Here is a 22,591-nt window from a genome sequence, read left to right on the forward strand (position 1 = left end):
ACAAACATATTTTATTAGAGTTGCTGGGTTGCTTAATGACACTTAAAAATATATGAAATAAACAACAGTTTATACTGTTTATAAAGTTTATAAAAACTATGTTGATGTATTTTTTGTGTAATCAAATAAATTAAACTTCTTTGAATATGAGTGTTCTTCCAGATTTAAAAAAAAAAAAAATCTTACATTTATTTGATTGTTATATGGAAGATCCCAAACTGAAGGACCCAAACTGTTGCTTATGTTTTCTTGCAAAAAAAGATCACCCAGAAAGCAAGCATCAGTGTAATTCCATGCATTTAAAACCAGTACAAAGGTCATGGAAGAAGTAAACTGAAGGGTTAAATGCACTGTTAAATGAAAAACCAAGTAAGACACAGGTGAACATAATCATTTACATAGTGAGTAAACATACTAGCAACACAGAAAGGAAACTCAGTAGCCAAAGAAAAAATAATATTGAAGCCAAAAAATAAATAAGTAAATAAATAATAAATAAATAAATAAATAAATAAATAAATAAATAAATAAATAAATAAATAAATAAATAAATAAATAAATACTGCCTCATGGTGATAAAAATATGGTGGTCAAGAAAGCTTAATGTGCTGCAATTTAAGAAAACATATGCATTTACAAAAAAACACCAGCAAATTAAGAAAAGATCTTTATCACACATGCTACACATAAAAAAAACGTGCTGCATTTTCACACAAGGGAAACAAATTAATCAAACACCGCATTTTCTCACAACGTAAACAATTTTCAAAAACACGCTGCATTTTCTCACAACACAAAAAGAATGGAACACAATAGAGGTGTTTCAAGGGGACCCAAAAACGTGATCTGAAACCGCCTACTACTCAGTAGGTAGTGCATTTGAATTTAAACATACTACTCCTAAAAAAAAACATACTACTAGAAAAGTACGTTCTATACAGTATGAACATGAACAGTATGAAAAAAACTACATTCTGCATTTTGTTATTATCATGTGATCTACCTATGAGTTGTTTAGCCTCACTCCATTCATGAATTCTCTCGCGGGGCATCATGGGATAGCGTAGCGTACATCCGATGCGCACTTCCGAATCTCACCGGAAGTAGTAGGTCATCCGGGTACTTCTCGCATACTGATTTTCAAATTCTATGATTTCAGACACACTACTCGGCTTACATACTGTTTTTAGCGTACTATACAGTATGGAAGCATGCGATTTCGGACGTGACCTATTGCTCTGTAAAGTTGTAGGTAATCTTTAAAAGGTGAATATTTTGATTGTTTATTTTAATATACCGATTCCAGTGTCTTTAGTATTTGTTAGCCAAAATAACTATGGCTGCGTCCGAAACCACATAATTTCATACCATCTAGTATGCTAAAAACAGTCTGTGAGCCGAGTAGTATGTCCGAATTTATAGAAATCGAAAATCAGTATGCGAGAAGTACCCAGATAACCTACTACTTCCGGCGAGATTCTGAAGTGCGCATCCCATGCACGTTGCGCTATCTCATGATGCCCCACGAGAGAATTCATGAATGGGAGTGAAGTGAAGCAACTGACGCAGGTAGGTCATGTGACCATGACAAAATGGAGGATGTAGTACATCCGAATTCTATTCATACTACTCACATTCATACTGTATAGAACAAACTTTTCTAATGGCCAAGTAGTTCGTTTAAATTCAAATGCAGTACCTACTGAGTAGTAGTAGGTGGTTACATAACCTAAATAGCCGTGTGCGTCACGTTTTTGGGTCCCCTTGAAACATTTCCATTGTGTTCTGAGCTATTTGAAAGTGTTGTGAGAAAATTCAGTGTGTTTTAATAATTTATTTGCATTGTGAGATAATGCAGCGTGTTTTTTAAGAATGTGTTTGCATTGTGAGGATTTGCAGCATGTGTGCTGTCAAAGAGATGAACCCTTTCTTAATTTGCTGGCATTTTTTGTAATTGCACATGTTTTTTAAATTGCAGCACGTTAAGCTCTCTTGGCCTCCATATAATACACTAAAATGGCAATCATTAAGGCTGATACACACTAGGACAATTTTCACTCGTGCTTATTATCAGCATTTTTTGACATGTTTTTTGACATTTATGCCCAAGCAATTTTCATTGGTGATTAGCTGTAAATATACAAAATCCTTCCATGGTGTTAGATGACGCTTAATGAAAAATAGAAATAGCGCAATACATAAGGTGATACCGTGCAACTATGCTTCTGACGTGTTTAAGCTAAAACTATTCACACGGTATTGATGAGTACTCCAGAGTACTCTCTCTTGTCATCGCTGTATAGCTTTTATCATACAGCTCTTTCCATTCAGACACCATTAAAACAAGCAGCTCCACATTTATATTGTCTCATCTTCTTTATCGTTAGAAATGTGTGCTCTTCTAGACCATTTTGGGCTTGAGCACATCTAAGTTTTGATTACTGCAACTTCAGAAGCTGCTGGCATGTGAAAAAAAGTGAAAATCTCAATTTCACATTGGTGTGCATGCTATTGTATCCAATGCTTAATCACATCGGCGATAATCGTGATCAAAAATAATCCTGGCGTGCACATAGCAATTGTGTTTTTAACAACATTTAACTCTCATGCATTGAACAAATTAAAAAACTTCCAGTGAATGGAGGATGACAAATTACACCTATCTTCATATTTCAAAATTTAGTGTATACTGCTTCACAAGTAAATCTTTCCCTGATTTTTATTCCTGGAGAATAAAACTACTGACCTTACAATGAAATCTTTTTATATAGTGCTGGTATACTGAACATATAATACATCCAAAACTGAAGACAAGTTTGCAGTGATGTGAATGATGCAAGTGACCTATTGATAATGACAAGTGTTTACAAACACATGTTTGGTTGTGTTCTTCAGGCATCCTGACTTAGTTAAGTGCTGACCCCAAAAAAAAAATGCTATGTGAGGGCTGGTTTATCAGTTAAGCTGATATTTGTGGCATCACTGTGCATTTTGACCTTTCAGGCAAGACATCTTCAGTTAACAGACTGACCAGAAACTAGTTTGATGTCTATGACACACTAGATGAAAGAGAATTATATTAATGTGTAATTAGTTTCAGGTGTCAAACCACAGGGAGTCCTAATCACAATTATGACTTCAAAGAAAACCATTTGAGGGAATTATCATTAGTTTATAAAGTTAGTTTCGATTATTTCAGCATTGGTGACATCACACATAAATTGGGGTTTTATTCTTTAGATTTATTGTCAAACAAGCTCAAAATGAAAAACAAAAAAGTATTTGAATAATTCTTGAAAGTTGTAGTCTGCAATGAATAATATGAGGAAGCGTATGCTAAAGCATTTATGTAAACAAGAAACATAGTGAATTTCTCTACTCAATGACACAGCTAATGCAAACATAAACTTTGAAAAAGGAATAAGTGAAACAAAAGTCAAAGATAACTGCACAAGACTTAAGATCGCCACACCTTATAACTTTGTGTTTTGGCTTGACAAAATTTTACTCATCCAAATCAATCGACTTTTCTGAGTAATAAAGGAACAGAATGTAAATGTTACAGATTAGAAGATTTTTACAATTAAACAATTTGCTAATTAAAAAGTCAATTAAAAAGTGTTATGAATATATTTATTAGGTTTTTACAGTGTGGAATGAAACTTGTATCAGAACTTTTTTTCTGGCATTTGATTGTATTATTATCTAGTCTCACCTTTAGCTGAACTGTTTTGTGTAATGAAGTGTTGACGTGAGCCAAGAATTCCACCATCACTTTCTCTCTCGCTCACACGCACATACACGAACAGACGATGCATTTTTTTTTAATTGAATAAAGTTCAAAAGCACCCTGTTTTGAGTGTGACCTGGGTCATGTCCTGATATACAGTTGAAAAACTACACAAGTATTGGCAAGTACATTACAAGTAAATATTTTTCAAATAGTTCCCAAGAGCTGTTTAAAGGAGAGAAGATTTTTCCAACAAATGATTTTTAATAAAACATTTTCAGTGTTTTTTTTTACATTTATTTGAGAAAACAATGGAGAGTATTGATAGGAAATCACGGGCAGCAGACAAAACGGGGAAGGATCGCAAAGGACCTCAAGCCGGTGATCGAACTTAGGTTAGAGATAGGGATAGCTGACGTGAAACTGACGTGACATTATCGAGATCCCGAAGTGCAAGTGTTTCGAAATACTGCACTGAAGCACGATCCGAAACAGCCAGATCACGTGACTAAGGTGATTTGAAACACCCATGTTAGGTGACTGAAGCGATTCAAAGCAGCTGTCATTTCATAAGTGTTTCGAGACCTGGTGAATCTGCGTTTGACTGACAGGGTCAGAAAAAAACTCTCTCATGTAGCCTAGTGGACGTGCATGTGCACATTATTAAAATTTTTATGACCAAAACAAGACATATTTATTCACAAAGTGTTCATTCGGATGTCAGACCAATGTTAAAACAAAACACATTACAAGAACAGAGCACTTAAAAGCCAATATCTATAACTGCATCACCCTGGATTTGAACCCATTATCTTTGCATAATAGTCAGAACCTCTTCACTAAATACCTCAATATGCCTAATTGTTTCTTTGCTGAAGCCGTTCAAGAGTAATACATAAAAAATTACTACTAGGTATCACTGTAGAGACGGGTTTCGAAACGTTTTGAAGCTTCGATACATTTGCTTCAACTGTTTCCGTGTTTCATGAAGCCTCGCTTTTCCCACTACTAGTTAGAGAGAGAGAAGAGTGTTTCTACAGGTGGTTTGTCAAGCCCACTCACTTGTGTGAAACACACTTCACAAATGCACAATGTTTTTGTTTGTTTTTTGTGATGTTGAGTAATCATGAGATGTAAGAAGGTCACTGGTTTGAGTCACTAACCAGGAGGCCTTTCTGTGTGGACTCTGCATGTTCTCCCTGTGTTTTGCGTGGGTTTCCTCTAAGTGCATAATTTTCCCCACAGTCCAAAGACATGCTGTACAGATGAATTGGATAAACTAAACTGATCATAGTGAGTGAATAGTAGAATGTGTGGGTGTTTTCCATGCACTGGAAGGCTATTCATCGCATAAAAACATATGCCAGAGTAATTGGTGGTTCATTCTACCCTGGAAACCCTCATAAAGTAGGGTATAAGCAGAAGCTGAGTAAGTGACTGAATATATTTTGTCTTTGCCTTGATGAAATTACATAATATTTTACTATTTATTTTGCAAGTCTTACTAGTATTCGGCTTAAAGTGCAATTTAAAGACTGAACAAGGTTTATTGGGTTATAGGCAAATGTGTTATTTATATTGTTGTCTTCTGTACCAAATGGAAATAAATAATTTCTTGAGAGAGCTCATAATATTGACCCTAAAATTATTTTAAAAACTGCTTTTATTTCAGCCAAACTAAAAGAATTAAGACTTTCTGAAGAATAAAAAAATATATATAATAAACATGTACTGTGAAAGTGTCCTTGCTTTGTTAAACATCACTTGGTGTATTTGAAATATATAAAAAAATATTTTCAAATAATTAAAATTAGAATTAAAGTTGGCCATTGAAATTCTCAAAAATGTCCTCTCTTGTGTTTGTCTTTCGTGGAACACCAGCCTTTTGGGGTTACTTATATGAGTTAGTGATGTTGTAATATTCTAGAATGCACAATTTTGAAATGACCAACTTCTTTTGGAGAAGAGGTGAGCCTTCACCCCTTTGGTTTCACCCTGCTGTTGGAAGACTTCAGCCATTTTAGCAAGATCACCATATTAAATCTCAGAGAATAAAGGTAATTCTGAAGGCAAAAGGAGGTCTAACCCAATCTAATAAAATACATATACGTAAATACATATACCCTTCCGTCCACCAAAGTTGGGCTGACTAGCTTCCAAATTGCTGCAAAACACGGTTGCTGGTTAAACTTGTATGGTATGCAAAAATTCAATACACACAAAAGGAAAGGAAAACATTATTCACATAGAGCAGCTATCTTGCACTTACATTATCATTCATGAAGATTAGTTTCAGCTAGGCACAAATGTGTTTGTGTGTGTGTGTGTGTGTGTGTGTGTGTGTGTGTGTGTGTGTGTGTGTGTGCGTGTGTGTGTGTGTGTGTGTGTGTGTGTGTGTGTGTGAGAGAGAGTGTGTGTGTGAGAGTGCGTGTGTGTGTGTGTGTGTGTGTGTGTGTGTGTGTGTGTGTGTGTGTGTGTGTGTGCGTGTGTGTGTTAATAGATCAATGTTGAATTACCCTGTTCTTTCTGTAATCTGCATCTGGAGATCCGTTTGTTCCAGTGTAACTTCCTCTGATTAATAACCCAGACACATATAAATGAGTAACACTGGATCAATACAGGGCTATAATGACCAACAATAGCATCTGCCACTCGGCCATTACTTTATTGAGTGTAAAGGGATGGCTCACCCCCCTCAAAAATAAAGTCTGTCATTGTTTACTGACCATCATGTCATTGCAAACACCTATGCAAATCACTTCATTAAACAAACCAATTTCACTATACAAATAAAAACACTCTACTAAGTGTATTTAAAGGGATAGCCCCCCATCAACAAAACCCTTTTTAAGTCAAAGGGGCCCAAAACAACAACTTGTATTAAAAAAACATCAAAATATTTTACTTTTAAAACGGTTTGTAGAAACAAAAAATATTCTGTATATAAAAAACTAAATATCTCTTGAGTGGAAATCAGCAGCTTCACCTAAAGCTTCAATGTGGATGTGTGATCTGATTTTATATTTGAAATTAGAGAAAATTAAGTATTTAATGAAGGGATCAGTCCAAAAATTTTATGAGACATGGCATTCTATGATTACATGTTTTGGGAAAAGGAAGACTCTCTCCTTTAACTGATTTATATAAATAAATCTGTGCAAACAGGTTTAACTGTGATCACCAATATGGTTTAGTTTGATATTTATGTAAAAGACCACTATAAATGTAACAGAATATTGATTTGTATTATCATGTACTGTAGGTAATTATTTATTTGAATTTTTTTTTTAAGTTTATTTATTTATTTTTTATTAATTTACTATTATTATTATTTTATTATTTTTATTTATTCATTTACTATTATTAACAATATTTTCAATTTTGCTATACTTTTATTTATTCCTGTTGTAATTGCATTTTAATTTTATTTGTTTGTTAATGTATTTCGGCGGCAATGTTCAAAAATGGGGGGAAAGTTACAACTTTAAATGTATAAAATGTTTTGTTAAAGCTTGAGAAAATCATCACAAATAAATGTTTAAAAAAAAAAAAAAAAACTAAATATCTGTGAAACAAAATTCACTGTGTAGACAAACAAAAACTAGCCCACACACACAAAAAACTCCATTTACTCACTTTTATGTTGTTTCAAACTGATCATTTCTGCTGCAGAACAGAAAACATTATATTTTGATTTCTAGAAAAACAACTACATAAAATTAAATAATGGAGTGTTCTTAAATAAAAATTCTGTCATCATTTCCTCACCCTCCACTTGTTTCAAACCAGTTTTCCATCGATCCAACTTCCATATCATTTGTTTTCCCTACTATGAATGTCAATCATGGTTACCGGTTTCTAAATACCATTTTCAAAATATCTTCTTTAAAGTTAATCAAATTATAAAAAGAGGTTTGGAACCACTTGAGGTTGTGCAAATTGTGAGTCAGTTTTCATTTTGGGGTGAACTATCCCTTCACATGGATAATTCGACAATTCATATTTCTTTTGCATCACACAAAAGAAAATATCTGAATGCAGGAAGATATTATGAACCGTGTTTTTATGTTTATGCAGATTAAATCAATATAATGATTTAAAAAGCATGTTGATTTGTTTGAAAGAAAATCAAACACTGTGCATCAAAACTAACTATAACTCTAAAAGTATAACGCAGGCCAACATGTATATGAAGCAAGCTCTGTGTTTTGTCTCGCAGTAAATGAGTGCAGCAGTAGCGCAGCAGGGCGGGGTGTATCGTGCGAAGCTAAGTGCGTGAGGAGGGTGAGCGCTTGGATCCCCTTTCAAGTTTAGACAAAGACAGCTGAACGGCTGCGCTCGCCAGGTAAACACAGATCCACCGGCAGACCATGAGGGTGGAGGGTGAGGGAGCCTGTTGCTTACATTTCTCTTCAAAATGCCTCCTGCGCAGCATAGAGCGCAGTTAAAGCTGTCAACACGTGGCACAGAGTGCAACTCATATCAGATAATCCGCTATCAGATTTGTTTTTAGGAAAATACCTTTTGTAATGTTTTCTCCGGGCTGCATGCGAGCAGAGCTGCTGTAGCGTGTGAGGAGCAGCGATAAAGAGCATCTAAATCAGCATGCGATGGTCAAACCGTGATGTTCTCTTCTATATCCGAAACCAGTCGTCTAATGTTGATACACAGACTGGTTGATGCAGACCCGCAACACTTTGACTTTACCCACTGCAATGACATGAACAGATTTCAGCTTGACTCTCACACACACACACACACACACACACACACACACACACACACACACACACACACACACACATACATCACCTCTGCTTAACCTCTCTGTAATAACAGCGCTTGCCTACCTCTGTATGTTTGTTTATTTTTCTTTTACTGGTTTGGCAAGTTAACACCACCTCAGGTGAAAGCCCTCAGTGAGCGTCTGAAAGATTTAAAAGGTGCAGAGAAAGGACACACACACACACACACACACACACACACACACACACACACACACAAACAGTGAACAGACAATGAGGGCAGACGTTTTTGTTGTTAAACACATGGCTACTCTTAGCAGACACGGAGAATCACAGAGTTTACGTGTTTCAGATTCCTCTCACATGAACACACACCCACATGAACACAAGCCCATTTCACACAACAGACAAATCCCACCCTGTGTCTCAAAACACACATTTGCATTGGGTTATTGTATTTTTACTCTTTCCTCAACATTAACATAATCTGAAAGGGTGTGATTATACATAGAATTTTTGCGTGTTAGTCAATGGTGGAAAGAGTATTGAAAAATCATACTCTAGTTAAAGTACTATTACTTGCCTAAAAATGTAGTGCAAGTAGAGTAAAAGTATCTTTTGTAAATATTACTCAAAGTATGAGTAAAAAGATCTTTCATAAGTACTCAAGAGTAGTGAGTATTACTCTGTAAAAAGCTGATGATTTGATTTGTGGATGTGTGTAAACGTAACATTGCATTAAGTGCATTTAGTTATTCCCTAGCAGGCACACAACATCATAAGATGCTAATATTAGGTTAGATATAGATCGTGACTTCGGGTGACCAAAATTCAATGTCTAGCCAGCGTCTAAAGACAATGTAATTTTGATGTGCAATAATGATATCAAATTACTTTGATATTTGATTGATTTTAGGTTGTGTTAGAAAGTGGCCAAAATCCAACGTCGAGCCAAAATCTTGAACCAACGTCATATTGATGTCAAATGCTGACAATTATTCGTCAGGTATGGAAACTAAAATCCAACTTCTGATAGACGTCATAGTGGTAACGTCCACACAAAGTCAAGCTGTAACATCATTAGACATTACCATTTGGTTGTTTTTAGGTTGGGTTTGATGTTGTGTTCTGATGTCAACCTGATTTTCATTTCCAATCATACAGTAAACATCCGTCTTCTGACATGCATCTAAACAGTTTTTGGGTCAATGCGTGTAAAGAATTTGGACATCTTCTTGGACACTTTTAATGCTTCCAAACAGTTTGCTGCAATTATAAATCGTACATGTCTTGAGGTAGTTAATTATGATGTGATTTACCTTCTATGTGCGATTTGATTGGACAGGAATCACAGGACAAATTTTTCTAATGCCCATAGACAAGAAAAAATTAAGTAGTGACTGCAGGATGAAGGAAAGTAGTGGAGTAAAAGTACCAATACTGCACTAAAAATGTACTCAATAAAAGATACTTAGTAAATTACAATTTCTGAGAAAAGCTACTCAATTACAGTAGTTTGAGCATTTGTAATTTGTTACTTCACACCACTAATGATAACAGATTTAGGGTTATCACAAACACTATCAATGGTATTCAATAGCAGGTTTTTATTGTTATATAAAACTATTTAAAATAGATATCAACTGAAATAATTACATAAAAGTTTTCTTTAAAAAAAATTAGCTTTCATTAAATTTAAGAGATTCCATTAAGATCACATGAAAATTCAAATAGCTACAAATTACAGACATGACAAAAACACAACGAAATTGTGAAAATTTTATATACTTTCTATTAATTTGGACCAGAATGGAACATCTCATCATTGTCCCAGATAAATGTTATATATATGTACATTTGTAACATTATATACATACAGTGCATAATTGAGTACACCCCATTTTGAAAATGAATATTTTTCTCTATTTCTCAGTGAATATAGGCAATGTATTTTAGTGCATTTAAACAAAACAGATTTATTAATCAGATATATTTATTAAAATACCATTTTAAGTCACCAGACATATTTAGAAATTAAAAGATAATACAATTAAATTCAAGCAAAGTAGTGCAAAAAAAAAAAAAAAAAAAACTACAAAATTACAAAATTTTGCTTCTCTTGACTTTTCCTCTTTTTTAAAATTTTTATTTTATATTGTTCTATAATATAAAAAATTTGTGTGTACTAGTTTTTGGACTGTAATCATCCACACACACACACACATGCATACATATATATATACACATACATACATATATTTACATACATATACACATACACATACATATACACATACATATATATATATATATATATATATATATATATATATATATATATATATATATATATATATATATATGTATGCATGTATGTATATATGTATGTATATATATATATATATATATATATATATATATATATATATATATAGATAGATAGATAGATAGATAGATAGATAGATAGATAGATAGATAGATAGATAGATAGATAGATAGATAGATAGATAGATAGATAGATAGATAGATAGATAGATAGATAGATATTTAAAGGCTTAACTAGATTAATTAAGTTAACTAGGCAGGTTGCAGGTTAGGGTAATTAGGTAAGTTATTGCATAATGATGATTTGTTGAATTTGATTTTTGATTTTGTATCGAAAAAATATATAGCTCAAAGGGGCTAATAATTTTGACCTTAAAATGTTTTTTAAAAAACTTTAAACGGCTTTTATTCTAGCTGAAATAAAACAAGACTTTCTCCAGAAGAAAAAATATTATTAGACATACTATGGAAATTTGGTTGCTCTGTTAACATAATTCAGGAAATATTTAAAAAAGCAAAATAAATTTGCAGGGGGGCTAATAATTCTGACTTCAACTGTGTGTGTGTGTGTGTATATATATATATATATATATATATATATATATATATATATATATATATATATATATATATATATATATATATATATATATATATATATATACACACACACACACACGCACACACACACACACACGCACACACACACACATATATATATAGACATATGAACATTATATACATATGGAAGTTATTTTAGGGCATATCCCTTCATTCTTACAGCTTAGTGAGAAGTTAACTGACTCAGGTGACTATGCATTTTTTCTCTTGTGTGCTCAAAAGGAAATTCCAGAAACATTCATTCACGCATTTGAACAACAATACTTCAGTGTGTTCACATGACTTCACTAAATATTCAATTCAGTTCAAGTTGTATAGCACTTTTCACAATAATCATCAGCCACCATTTAAATAAAGGTTCAATACACCAAAACTACACAAGATATTTACAAACTCAATCACATATACAGACTTTCAAGCTTATTTAAACTCTAACAACTTCTTTATGCCAGCAAGTGAGTAGTCCAGTTTATCACTTGTTGACTAAATGGAAATAAACTGTGTTTTATTGCCAGACTCAAAACCACACTGAGACTAGCTTCTAACATGAAACTGTGCACCTGCAAACCTTGCAGCTCTGTCTTGTCAAACACACACACACACACAAAATATTACACACTTGCTGTCACGCAAAGAGTTAGAAACACACTCCAAAACAGAATTAGGTTTCACACTTCATAGTGATAAAACGCCTCTCACGCTTACAGATGCAAACACAAATCCGCTCAACAACAAACACACAAGTGCTCATTGTATCAAATTACACACTTGGAACAAAGATAACAAAAACAAAACCCAAGTGGGAGGAAGGAGAAAATTTAAGGAATTCATTAAGAGAAAAAGAGAGGGAAATGCTGGGTGCAGCGGATAGCGTGAACCAAACAAGGCATGAAACAGGTGCGAGTTCTCTCATAACTGCTCCGCAAACGGGTGTCTTTGGGATGTAATCAAATATGAAATAGTTTCTACACACACTGCCGTATGAGCCAGAGCCTCGGTTATAATGAGAGTGTTGATTCGGCTGCTGTATCATTTCTCTCGGCTGTTTGCTCAGCGGTGCGCTAACATCTCACCGTCTTTTTATGTGCCAAAGCTAGAATGGAATAGTAATCATAGCATCTGGTGGTGGTTAGAGATCTGGGATAATAATCTAAATCGTAGAAATGATGATCCAGGAGTTAAAATCATTTCATCTCTGTCATATGATCTCTGTCCACTTTGGGACATTTAACATTGGTAATATATGCTTTACATGTGCTTTATCAATGCTAAATGATCAAATGCTAACCTGAATGATAACACGCTGAGATGTACAATACAATGTTGGATTCTGAGAGGTAATGGAAATCATTCTGTGAGGCAGCCATAATATATTACATATATTAATGGCCCATGTTAAAATTCAATAAATATTATTTTTGGGAAATTGTAAGGGCATTAACCATTACTAAAACCATAAAACTGTAAGTGTGCAAATTATCATATGCATTTGTTTATATTGCAAAAGATCTTTTTCACCAAGAAGGTTCAAACAGATTCCAAAGGCAGATACTGATAATATCAGGGTCTGATTAATATGCGTGGGGACTTTAGGGTTTTACGATGTGGTCATTTGTTGATTGGTCAGTTTGTATGTCTCAGTATTTGGGCTTTGGTCACATGGTCAATAAAGATACAAAATAAGTGGTAAACTTGGCTCTGGCCTCTTCTCCTGCTATGGAGTCTATCTTCTCTGACTCTACTGCTATCAGGCTCTCTTTGGGGTCTACTCTCTTTGTCTCTCTCTCTCCATCCCTCTCAGGTAACTTTATTTTACATTTAAGCTGGGTACAAAAAATATATGTTTTTATCATTTTATGTTTTATCATTTATATACACACACACACAATAGTGGCATCACAGTGGCATAGTGGGTAGCACAATCGCCTCACAGCAAGAAGGTTTCTGGTTCGAGCCTTGGCTGGGTCAGTTGCCATTTCTGTGTGGAGTTTGCATGTTCTCCCCGTGTTCACGTGGGTTTCCTCTGGGTGCTCCAGTTTCCCCCACAGTCCAAAAACATGCGGTAGAGGTGAATTGTATAAGCTAAAAATTGTCCTTAGTGTATGTGTGTGAATGAGTGTGTATGGATATTTCCCAGTGATGGGTTGCAGATGGAAGGGCATCCGCTGTGTAAAACATATGCTGGATAAGTTGACGGTTCATTCTGCTGTGGCGACCCCAGATAAATAAAGGGACTAAGCCAAAAAGAAAACGAATAAATGAATATACAATAGTGACCCAGTGATACTAAAGCATAATATATGTGAACATGGATGGATATTTATTTTATGACTGGCTAGATTCCATTTAACTTACATAATTATTAAATTGTTAAATCCATTAAATTAAATGAGTCCATATTTTAACATCGAAACCTTTCATTTCCTAAATAAAACCCAGACAACCAAACAAATTCTTGAAATGCTTGATGGCTTCGTCAGTATTTAAAGCTAAGAAGATAAGCACGGTGTTGATCAAGTGCTGGATCCTATCTATATGCTAGACAGAAGATAAATAGATGACTTTGAACTTTTTGTGTTGAGAAAAAGATCATGACACCTGCATTTTTTGAAAAAAAAAAAAAGATAAACCACACGCACACCTGTGCGCATACATACACAGAGACACAAACACACACAGCATTACAGACAGAGGGCCTGAAGTTATCAGATGGCTGAACACAACAGGTATGAGCAGAATGATCATTTCAGCCGTCACAAATAGACAGCTCTGGAGACTCTTGCTGGACAAGATTCAAACAGCCAACCGTTTAATTCTGCCTCTTTCTATTAGCATTCGATTACACTTATAAAGAGGAGAAAGATTGCTTGACATGCCCTTTAAATGTCAGCTTTTGGCCTGCTCAAGTGTTCAGGCTGCTGGAAATCATTTGGTCTTGGAATGGTGAGGGAAATGAGTAAGCACAGGGCCGAAATTCTATCTGACTGCAGCGGTTTAAACCCGCGCACATTGCCAAACTGCTAAATTCATATTTATTTGAGTTTATGACTGGGGAAGCAGTCAAGATTTTTGAATATATCCAGGGATATTCCAAGACGTTTGGTCTCTGAGCAGAAATGTGGCCAGCATCATACATCAGGACACAATTTATTTCAAGACGCTTCATCAAAGTAAAGAGCTTTGTTGTTTATAAAGGAAGTTGATCTGGGTTTCATGTGTGGTTTGTGTGAGTGGATTTACCAAGAACTCTTTTTTTTAGTTCAAAAATGCTTGATTTTACAAAGTATGGTTTACATATGACAATGGAGCTCTGTAATCTTTTAGATGCATGAATAATTTTAGTAGTACGCACACAAGTTATTTTGTGAAGATGGGTAATTTATGCTCATGTATGTACAAGCTACCTAACTACAAACCCAGCATAACTAATTCAGACTCTGCGCACACCTTTAAGGCACAATTCACTCCAAAACAATCCCAAGTGGCTACACAACTCAAAACATGATATTCTAAAGAAAACTGCACCCTTAAAATGTGGTTATTTCAATTAAAAATGAGGGAATATATAGACAAACCAAATAGATGGGTTCAAATTTTCATTTGAAAATGTAAACCAGCTGCTGGGTTTGTCCATAATTTTATAAAATCTGTGTTAATCCAGCGTTTTTAGTGTATTACCTAATGTTTCAAAATAAAAATTCCAAAAGGGATTTTTGTAGAAATGACATTGGATGATTTTTGGTTCTCCGAAGAGGAAAATGTCTTCAAATAAATTATTTTGCATACATTTTTTGCATCTACTTGACCTAAAGAACAATTCAACTATTATAAAACATTTTGTGAGATAAAAGGATTATTCATTCATTTATTTTCTTTTCCTTCATTAATCAGGGGTTGCCACAGCGGAATGAACCGCAAACACATCCAGCACATATTTCCAGGGTATGCAGCACATATTTCGCAGCGGATGCCCTTCCAGCCGCAACCCAACACTGGGAAACAGCCACAAACTCTTGCATTCTACACTAGAGTCAATTTAGCTTATTCAATTCACATATACCGCATCTCTTTGGACTGTGGGGGAAACCGGAGCACCTGGAGGAAACCCACGCCAACACGGGGAGAACATGCAAACAGAAATGCCAACTGACCCAGCCAAGGCTCGAACCAGCGACCTTCTTGCTGTAAGGTGATTATGCGACCCACTGCGCCACTGTGACACCATAAAAGGGTTATTTACACATATTAAAATGTTTTTTTCATTAAGTCTTCAATGAAAACCTTTATTTTTTTAAGACCTTCCACAGTTGGAAAACACTGAAGATGATGGCTACTGTCAAATGTTTGGTTTCCAATGTTCTCCATTTTTAAATTTAATTAAATTTAAATTAAATTACTTTCATCAAAAGAAAAAAAAACTTTTTTCTTAGAGTTTAGAAGAGGTGGAGAATCAATGATGACAGAAACGTAATGTTTGCTTGTATCCTTATTTTAAGCTGTCGGTCAGTTTGGGAAAGAAAAAAAACTATCCTGTGAGGCACTAAATATATGCCCATAAGAAGGGTCATTAAACAGCATAACCTGGTGAGCATACCTCAAACAGAATACTATTAATAAATATTAATTAATATATCCTCTATGTTTATTTACGATGACTCTAAACCAATCAGAATCAAAGACTAGAATAATCCATTTTATAAAACTGATCTAAACATATTCTTATGTTGTTTTTGTTGTTAAAATGTTTGAGAAATATAATGTAGTGGCATTTTTTGTGAATTTTTAGAGAATCCGGTTAAGTAATAAATAAATAAATAAAAATCGCAGGCAACATGAAAACTGAACCCAGGAATCACACAAGAGTTAAATGGACACCCAGAAAAATACAAATTCTTAATTTACTTAAGTTACATTGTTTCAAACCTCTATGACTGTTCACACGCGCACACACACACACACACACACATTTTAAACCTCAGTGAGCTGTCTTTTCAATTAACATCAATGGGGTTAAATGTTTTTCTAGACCCCGTGTGCTTCAAAATTCCTTTTTTCCATGGAAATTAAAGTTATGGTTACCTACAACCCAACAGTAACATGCTTAGACTGTCTCCATGGACGACTATATAATCATTTGTGTATGTATGTGTATTTGTGTGCGTGTGTTTATAGACACACACACCACAAGTCGCACAGGCTTGCTTGCCTGCCCCATGAACCCAGAAAATTACACACACCATCGGAGCACAAGAGAATGTTTTGGATTCACTCAAAGAAAAAATATCCCAAAGGCTTTATGTAGGTGTGGTTCAAAAGACAGTTAAATGATTATCACTCACCTTAGGGCATGTTAGGAACTTATGAAACTCCATGACCTTTCACTGTGCCTTCACCTCTGGAGAAAGAATAAGATGGATTTTTTTAGACAGGTGTTTGTTGCGTTGATTTTTTTTCATACACTCTGACCTGTGTGTGATCTCTTAACATTTTAGGTATACAGTATGTGGCTCTCTTCCAAGCTCATCATAAGTGCGGTAAACTTCCCCATTCTTTCAAAAGTCAGCAACTGCCATGAGCAAATTGTTTCATTAAACATGTAAACTCAGTTTACAAAGAGTGATCGTGAGTGACACGTTGATGTCAGGTATTGGGTGCGTCAGAATCAGGTGTGACATTCCACATGCCGTGGCAGGGTCAACTTGCCAATTTCACAGTTCAAATGAATTAGCAGGTATGTTCCCTTTGTCTAGCAGAGCCTATTTATGTCTGTATAGAATGAATAAGAAGAATGGGGAAACTAACTTTGGTTCAAGCCTAGCAATAACTGCTTATCATTAAAGAATGTTTTTCTCTGATGAGGGCCATGATAAATCAAAAAGCTGCATATAAACAACTATTACGAAAACTTTCTTGATTACATCACTTGTTTTTACTTTGTTTACTATGTACTAAATATACTAAACATTTACACAATTTTACCTTCACAATAAACCATTCAAGGCTGGCTCATGCATTACAGCTGATTTAGTTTTTTAGAATCCTCTATTCTTCTTCTTTCTTAATTTAAAAAATATAATGCACAAAAAATGAATCATCAACTCATTTATAATGGTTTCATTTCAGCCAATTTGTATGAATATATCAAATGCAACTGTTTGTGTGACTTCTGTATTTGATGTACTATAACATCATAACCCTCGCAATGTCAACAATGACTGCTGGGCCTTATAAAGAACTTAAATGTCCTCAATCAAAGATATTTCGTTTCAAAAATGTCCCTTTCCACTCCAAACCTCACACGGGGGCAGGTGAGTGTCTCAAAATCCTTAACTCGCGTGAATGCGCTTCTGATTGATAGGTCTGGAGAGTAAGCCCGCCCCCGTGGGCTGTCCTTCAGGAGCGATTACTATATTAACACTCGCCGGTGTACTCCGTTCTCCCATGAGGACTTCTTAACCGATAGGAGGTGATAACTCTCATTGCTTTCAAACCCCTGCCTGAGACAGAGCAGCTTTGCTCAAAACAAACAGCAGACGTCTTTAATATAAGCAACTCATTTGACCTGACTATGAAGTTGGAGGTTTTCTCTGCGAGTCGCCTTGTGGACAAGCCGCTGGACATGTGTAGTGACATGGATGTGAACGTCGCTTCACCGCTGTCCACGGAGGAGGAATTGGGCTCGGATGGAGACTGTTCAGCCAACAGTCCAGGACCCGGTGCCCCTGTGTCGGACGGGAAGGCGAAACCGTATACGCGTAGACCCAAACCACCATACTCCTACATCGCGCTTATTGCAATGGCCATACGCGATTCCAACACCGGTCGTCTCACACTTGCTGAAATAAACGAATACTTAATGAAAAAGTTTCCGTTTTTTCGGGGCAGCTACACGGGGTGGCGAAACTCTGTACGGCATAACTTGTCATTAAACGACTGCTTTTTAAAAGTGTTGCGAGATCCCTCGCGTCCGTGGGGCAAAGACAATTATTGGATGTTGAACCCACACAGCGAGTACACTTTCGCAGACGGCGTTTTCCGCCGGAGGAGGAAGCGCATCAGTAAGAAGATCCTGGGCGGTGCGGAATCCCCAGAGCGCGCGCCCGCGGATGACAGCAGGCTTCCAGCGCGCGACGAAAGCGTCTCTAAGTTTTCCAGCTCCTTCGCCATAGACAGCATCCTCAGCAAACCGTTCATGCGAAGGGAGCAGAGCACAGATGACACGTGTTTTGGTACCAACAGACTAATGCTGTCAGCAAATCCTCACTTTCTGCCACTCGCCATGGGCTATCCGCCACAGAGCGGTTTCCAGGTCAGTTCTGAGGTGTCGAATTTCTTTCCAATCTACAGGTGTAATACCGCGGACATTACTAACATCAGTCGAATGCCGGACATACAGAGTTCCATTCCGGGTTTGGCACACTCCCACACTACTCTACAAGAGGCTGGATTTCACCCCTTCAGAATAGACTCTTTGCTGTCATGAAATGAAAAGTGTAAACAAGAAACATTCACACGAATAAACGCTACTTTGGTGTTTGACACACCCCTTATGTGCACTTTGCTGTTAAATAGTGTGAAACGGTTTGTATGTCTGTGTGTTTTTGTGCTTTAAGCGCATGCACAAAGAACACAAGCTTACTGCAGTGCTGCATGCTCTCTGTTTAGATGTCTTAAATAATCTATGACGCGCCACTGCACAGTGTTTACTAATTCCACTTTCATTTCTTGTAAACGATGGCATAACCATGTCAATAATTATGAACAGAATGTGTATTTAAAACGTAGTCTGCTTCTTTGTAAAACTGTGTTGGGTTGTACCTGTACCGTGTTTTATGTTTGTGTAAATGTTATGGTTTGGTTAGAGCTGTGCTCGAGCAGGTGGAACACTTAAGCAGTACTTTTGTCAATAAAAGAAAATATGACAGAGAATCAAAGCGTTTTCTTTCATTATTATTGCTTGTTCATCTTTTTTATGACAAACACTTTTACCAATAATTTTCATTTAAGCACTTGCTGAAATCTACTGCCATATGCATAACAATGAATATACAATCATTCAAACTGAGAATATTTAGTTGATTTTAAGAAGTTTCTAAGTTTTAATTAGAAATAAAGTAACAAAAATGCATTATAGCCTGACTTATAAAACAGCAAACAATAACCATGACATATAGCGTACAGCGCTCAAATGATTTCCATTGATGATCCGTATCAAATCACACATAAACTAAATATATCCTTATAATTATGAATAATTAGAAAACAATTATTAAAATCATTTCATTTTAGAGCACTATGAAGAGTAAAAAATGAGTCTTTAATGCCATATGAACCATTCTGGGTTCCAGAAAGAACCTTTCTTTAAAGAGTTCTTAAAATAATCATTTATTTGAGGATGAAGTCACTGTAAAGACCTTTTGTTGAATGAAAAGGTTCCACTGATTATAAAAGCACTTAAATAGAACCATCTGCCCAAATAAATAAATTTTATTTTTAAACTATTTGTTCCCCATTTTTTCTGAATGGCTTCATGTATATATTTGTGTTAAAATAGCATCTAGGAAGGGGAAGAAAATAATATAATTTGGCAGAGGTGGCGGTGGACTAAAAAGGGTTAGGAGTTAATACGAATAAAACTAGGCTACCGTACAAATTTCTTAAACAGAAAACTTCAGAAAAATCCTCTTTGGAGGATTGTAGGACATTCAACGCCTACAAGCATGAGTCACTATACACAGCAGTCACGCAAGCGCTCCCAAAATAAAAGTTGCATATTGTCAAAGAAAATTAATGGAGACCGTATTTGTTGGGAACAGAAATTCTGTTTCCTCTAGTCTAGATACATAACAATACAATATCTATACATATGATATTCCTTTCCCTATAAATGAACCAGAAAATATTCTGATTCAGTTATGAACCGAAGATAATAACCTAGTGATATCATTATAGCAAATATAAATGCGCCAGCCGATTCGGATTGAATGCACCAGCAAATGCAAAATAAGCATGCCATCAAAGTCAACGGGTCTAACACAAATCTTATGTCAACGGGTTGAACAATAGATCCTTTTATTTTGGGTTTAAATTAGGCTCTCGGAATAGAAAACTGCTCGATCAAAGTTTTTTACACATCAAGATGCTGTTGTGAGTTTTCCTTTTTGCTGCCCATTGACCAATATAATGTAAAGATTATGGTAGTTTAGTTTACAGATTAATTGACTAAATTTGAACACAAAACATATGTTCGCTAAAACGCCAGACGACAACAAGATTACCAGACACATGAAGACTCTATATATCATTAAATTAAGTGGAATTGAGCAAAAATCTTGTTATATTTCATGTATGATTGTTATACTTTTAGTTATTTGTCTAAATATTAGTTTTTTATTATTATGGCTAGGTGTTTATTTTACTTTGCTCGTCTGAACCCTTAAAATATTTTGCGCTGTCCGCGGTACTGAAACAGGGCCATCGTTTCCTCTTGAAATTTTGTCATCTGACACGTCATCTTGTGTTGACACTCCTGTAATTTTTAGGTCAGCGTAAAGAGCCTAATTCACAAGGCAAACCAAATCTCTTAGGACTTGACTTTCTCCGGGTACAGCTACAACAATTTAACGTCCTCCCCAATGAATGCATGAACCAGTGAATTAATGAAATAATTAACGAATAATGGGAATGTTGTTTTGTAGGCTATAGACAGCAAAACAAAACCTACAACGAGTTAACTTAATAATAAAATTAGAGAAATGAAAACGCTTGATGCTGGTTGTATGTAATGGTTGTATAAACTAAGTGTTAGATATCATGGCACGTATAATGCACAAACAAGGCACTGCAGAAGACTCACGCTAATGCTTACCTTTAAAAAAGCTTGCCATTTAAGTACGATGCTGCAACCTGCAGGTGAACTCGCGGAATGACACACCTGTATGAGGAAACCGTTAACTGAGATTTAAAATTTATCATGAGCTTTACTTCATCCGTGTGCTTACACTGTAAAAATGATATGATCAATTAGTCATGGCAGCATATGTTTATTTGTTCGTTGTAACTTATTAAACTAAGTTAGTCCTGTTCTAACTTAAGATTATAAATTACGCAAGATGATTTAAGTCAGTTTAACATAAGATGAATTCAATGAACTCATAAGGTTAATTTGATTCAGCTCAAAAATGTAAGGCAACCAGGACAGTGTAGATTTAAGCGTTGGTCATACAGAAACTGTTCAGAGAAGTACATCTTTACATCTTTAAATAATATTACATTAAATAAACTGTCAGAAAAAGCTACTATATGGATTTTTCATTTAGGTACAGTTTTGTACCTTTTTTGTGAGTGTATAAAGGTATTTATGATATATAATGCTACGAAATAAAAAATTATAAGATAATCATAATCATAATAATATAAACCAAACGCACTGTAATAAATTAATTCATTCACTTTTATAAAGATTTGTCACTCATTTACTTGCATGCGTCAAATGTAATGGTTTCAAGTTTTCAGAGATTAAATAGCACACTAAAAAAATCCTGGTTGCCTTCAATTTAAGCAGAATCAAATAAACCTTTATGAGTCCATTGAACTTGTATTATGTTAAACTGACTTATACAGCTTCCGTAAAACGTGAAAAATGTAACTTCAGTAACATGCATTAAACTCATTTTCACTAAAAACGCACCAAAATGAAATATGTATTGTGGCTGATAGTCATAAGTAGAAATGTGATAGCCCATACATGAAATATTCTCATAGACACAAAGTCGTCTCAGATAAAAGGTTAACTGGACTCTTTGATGCGTATGCGTTTAAGTCATAAATCTTGTTTACAGTGGCTCAATTAGGACTGTAATGAAAATAGATCAGTGAGTGTACAGTGTGTGATGCTTTCTTACGCACAAACACTCATGACGATGGCCTGTGTTCAAAGTCTTGCGCAGAGCTCGGTTTCCTCTTAAGCAGCCGCGGGTATCCGGGACTCGACGGGGGTCAGGCGCACAGCGGGCGGAGGAAACCCGGCGAAATTCTGCTTAAATAGCGCGGGAACATGTTTTTTATCCACATCCTCATGGTAAGCTAAAACTAGGGGATTGTTGATTCGCTTTGTTTACAAGAACACTTAAAAGAGTTGGGTGATTAAAAAGGGAGGGGGAAAAGAGAA

The 22,591-nt window shown here is 35.4% G+C and overlaps 1 protein-coding gene across 1 annotated transcript; it reads left to right on the forward strand.

Moving 5' to 3' along the window:
* Positions 1–17,867: 17,867 nt before the first annotated feature.
* foxq1b (forkhead box Q1b) lies at positions 17,868–19,349 on the forward strand. The gene has a single exon (XM_056481293.1). The coding sequence runs from the start codon at positions 17,990–17,992 to the stop codon at positions 18,902–18,904; it is 915 nt and encodes a 304-aa protein (XP_056337268.1). The 5' UTR covers positions 17,868–17,989; the 3' UTR covers positions 18,905–19,349.
* The last annotated feature ends 3,242 nt before the right edge of the window (positions 19,350–22,591 follow it).

The sequence above is a fragment of the Danio aesculapii genome, chromosome 20, assembly GCF_903798145.1.
Source record: "Danio aesculapii chromosome 20, fDanAes4.1, whole genome shotgun sequence".
Taxonomy (NCBI): domain Eukaryota; kingdom Metazoa; phylum Chordata; class Actinopteri; order Cypriniformes; family Danionidae; genus Danio; species Danio aesculapii.

What these genes read in the sequence shown, in the direction of transcription:
- foxq1b (XM_056481293.1), top strand. Translation starts at nt 17,990, where the DNA reads ATGAAGTTGGAGGTTTTCTCTGCGAGTCGCCTTGTGGACAAGCCGCTG.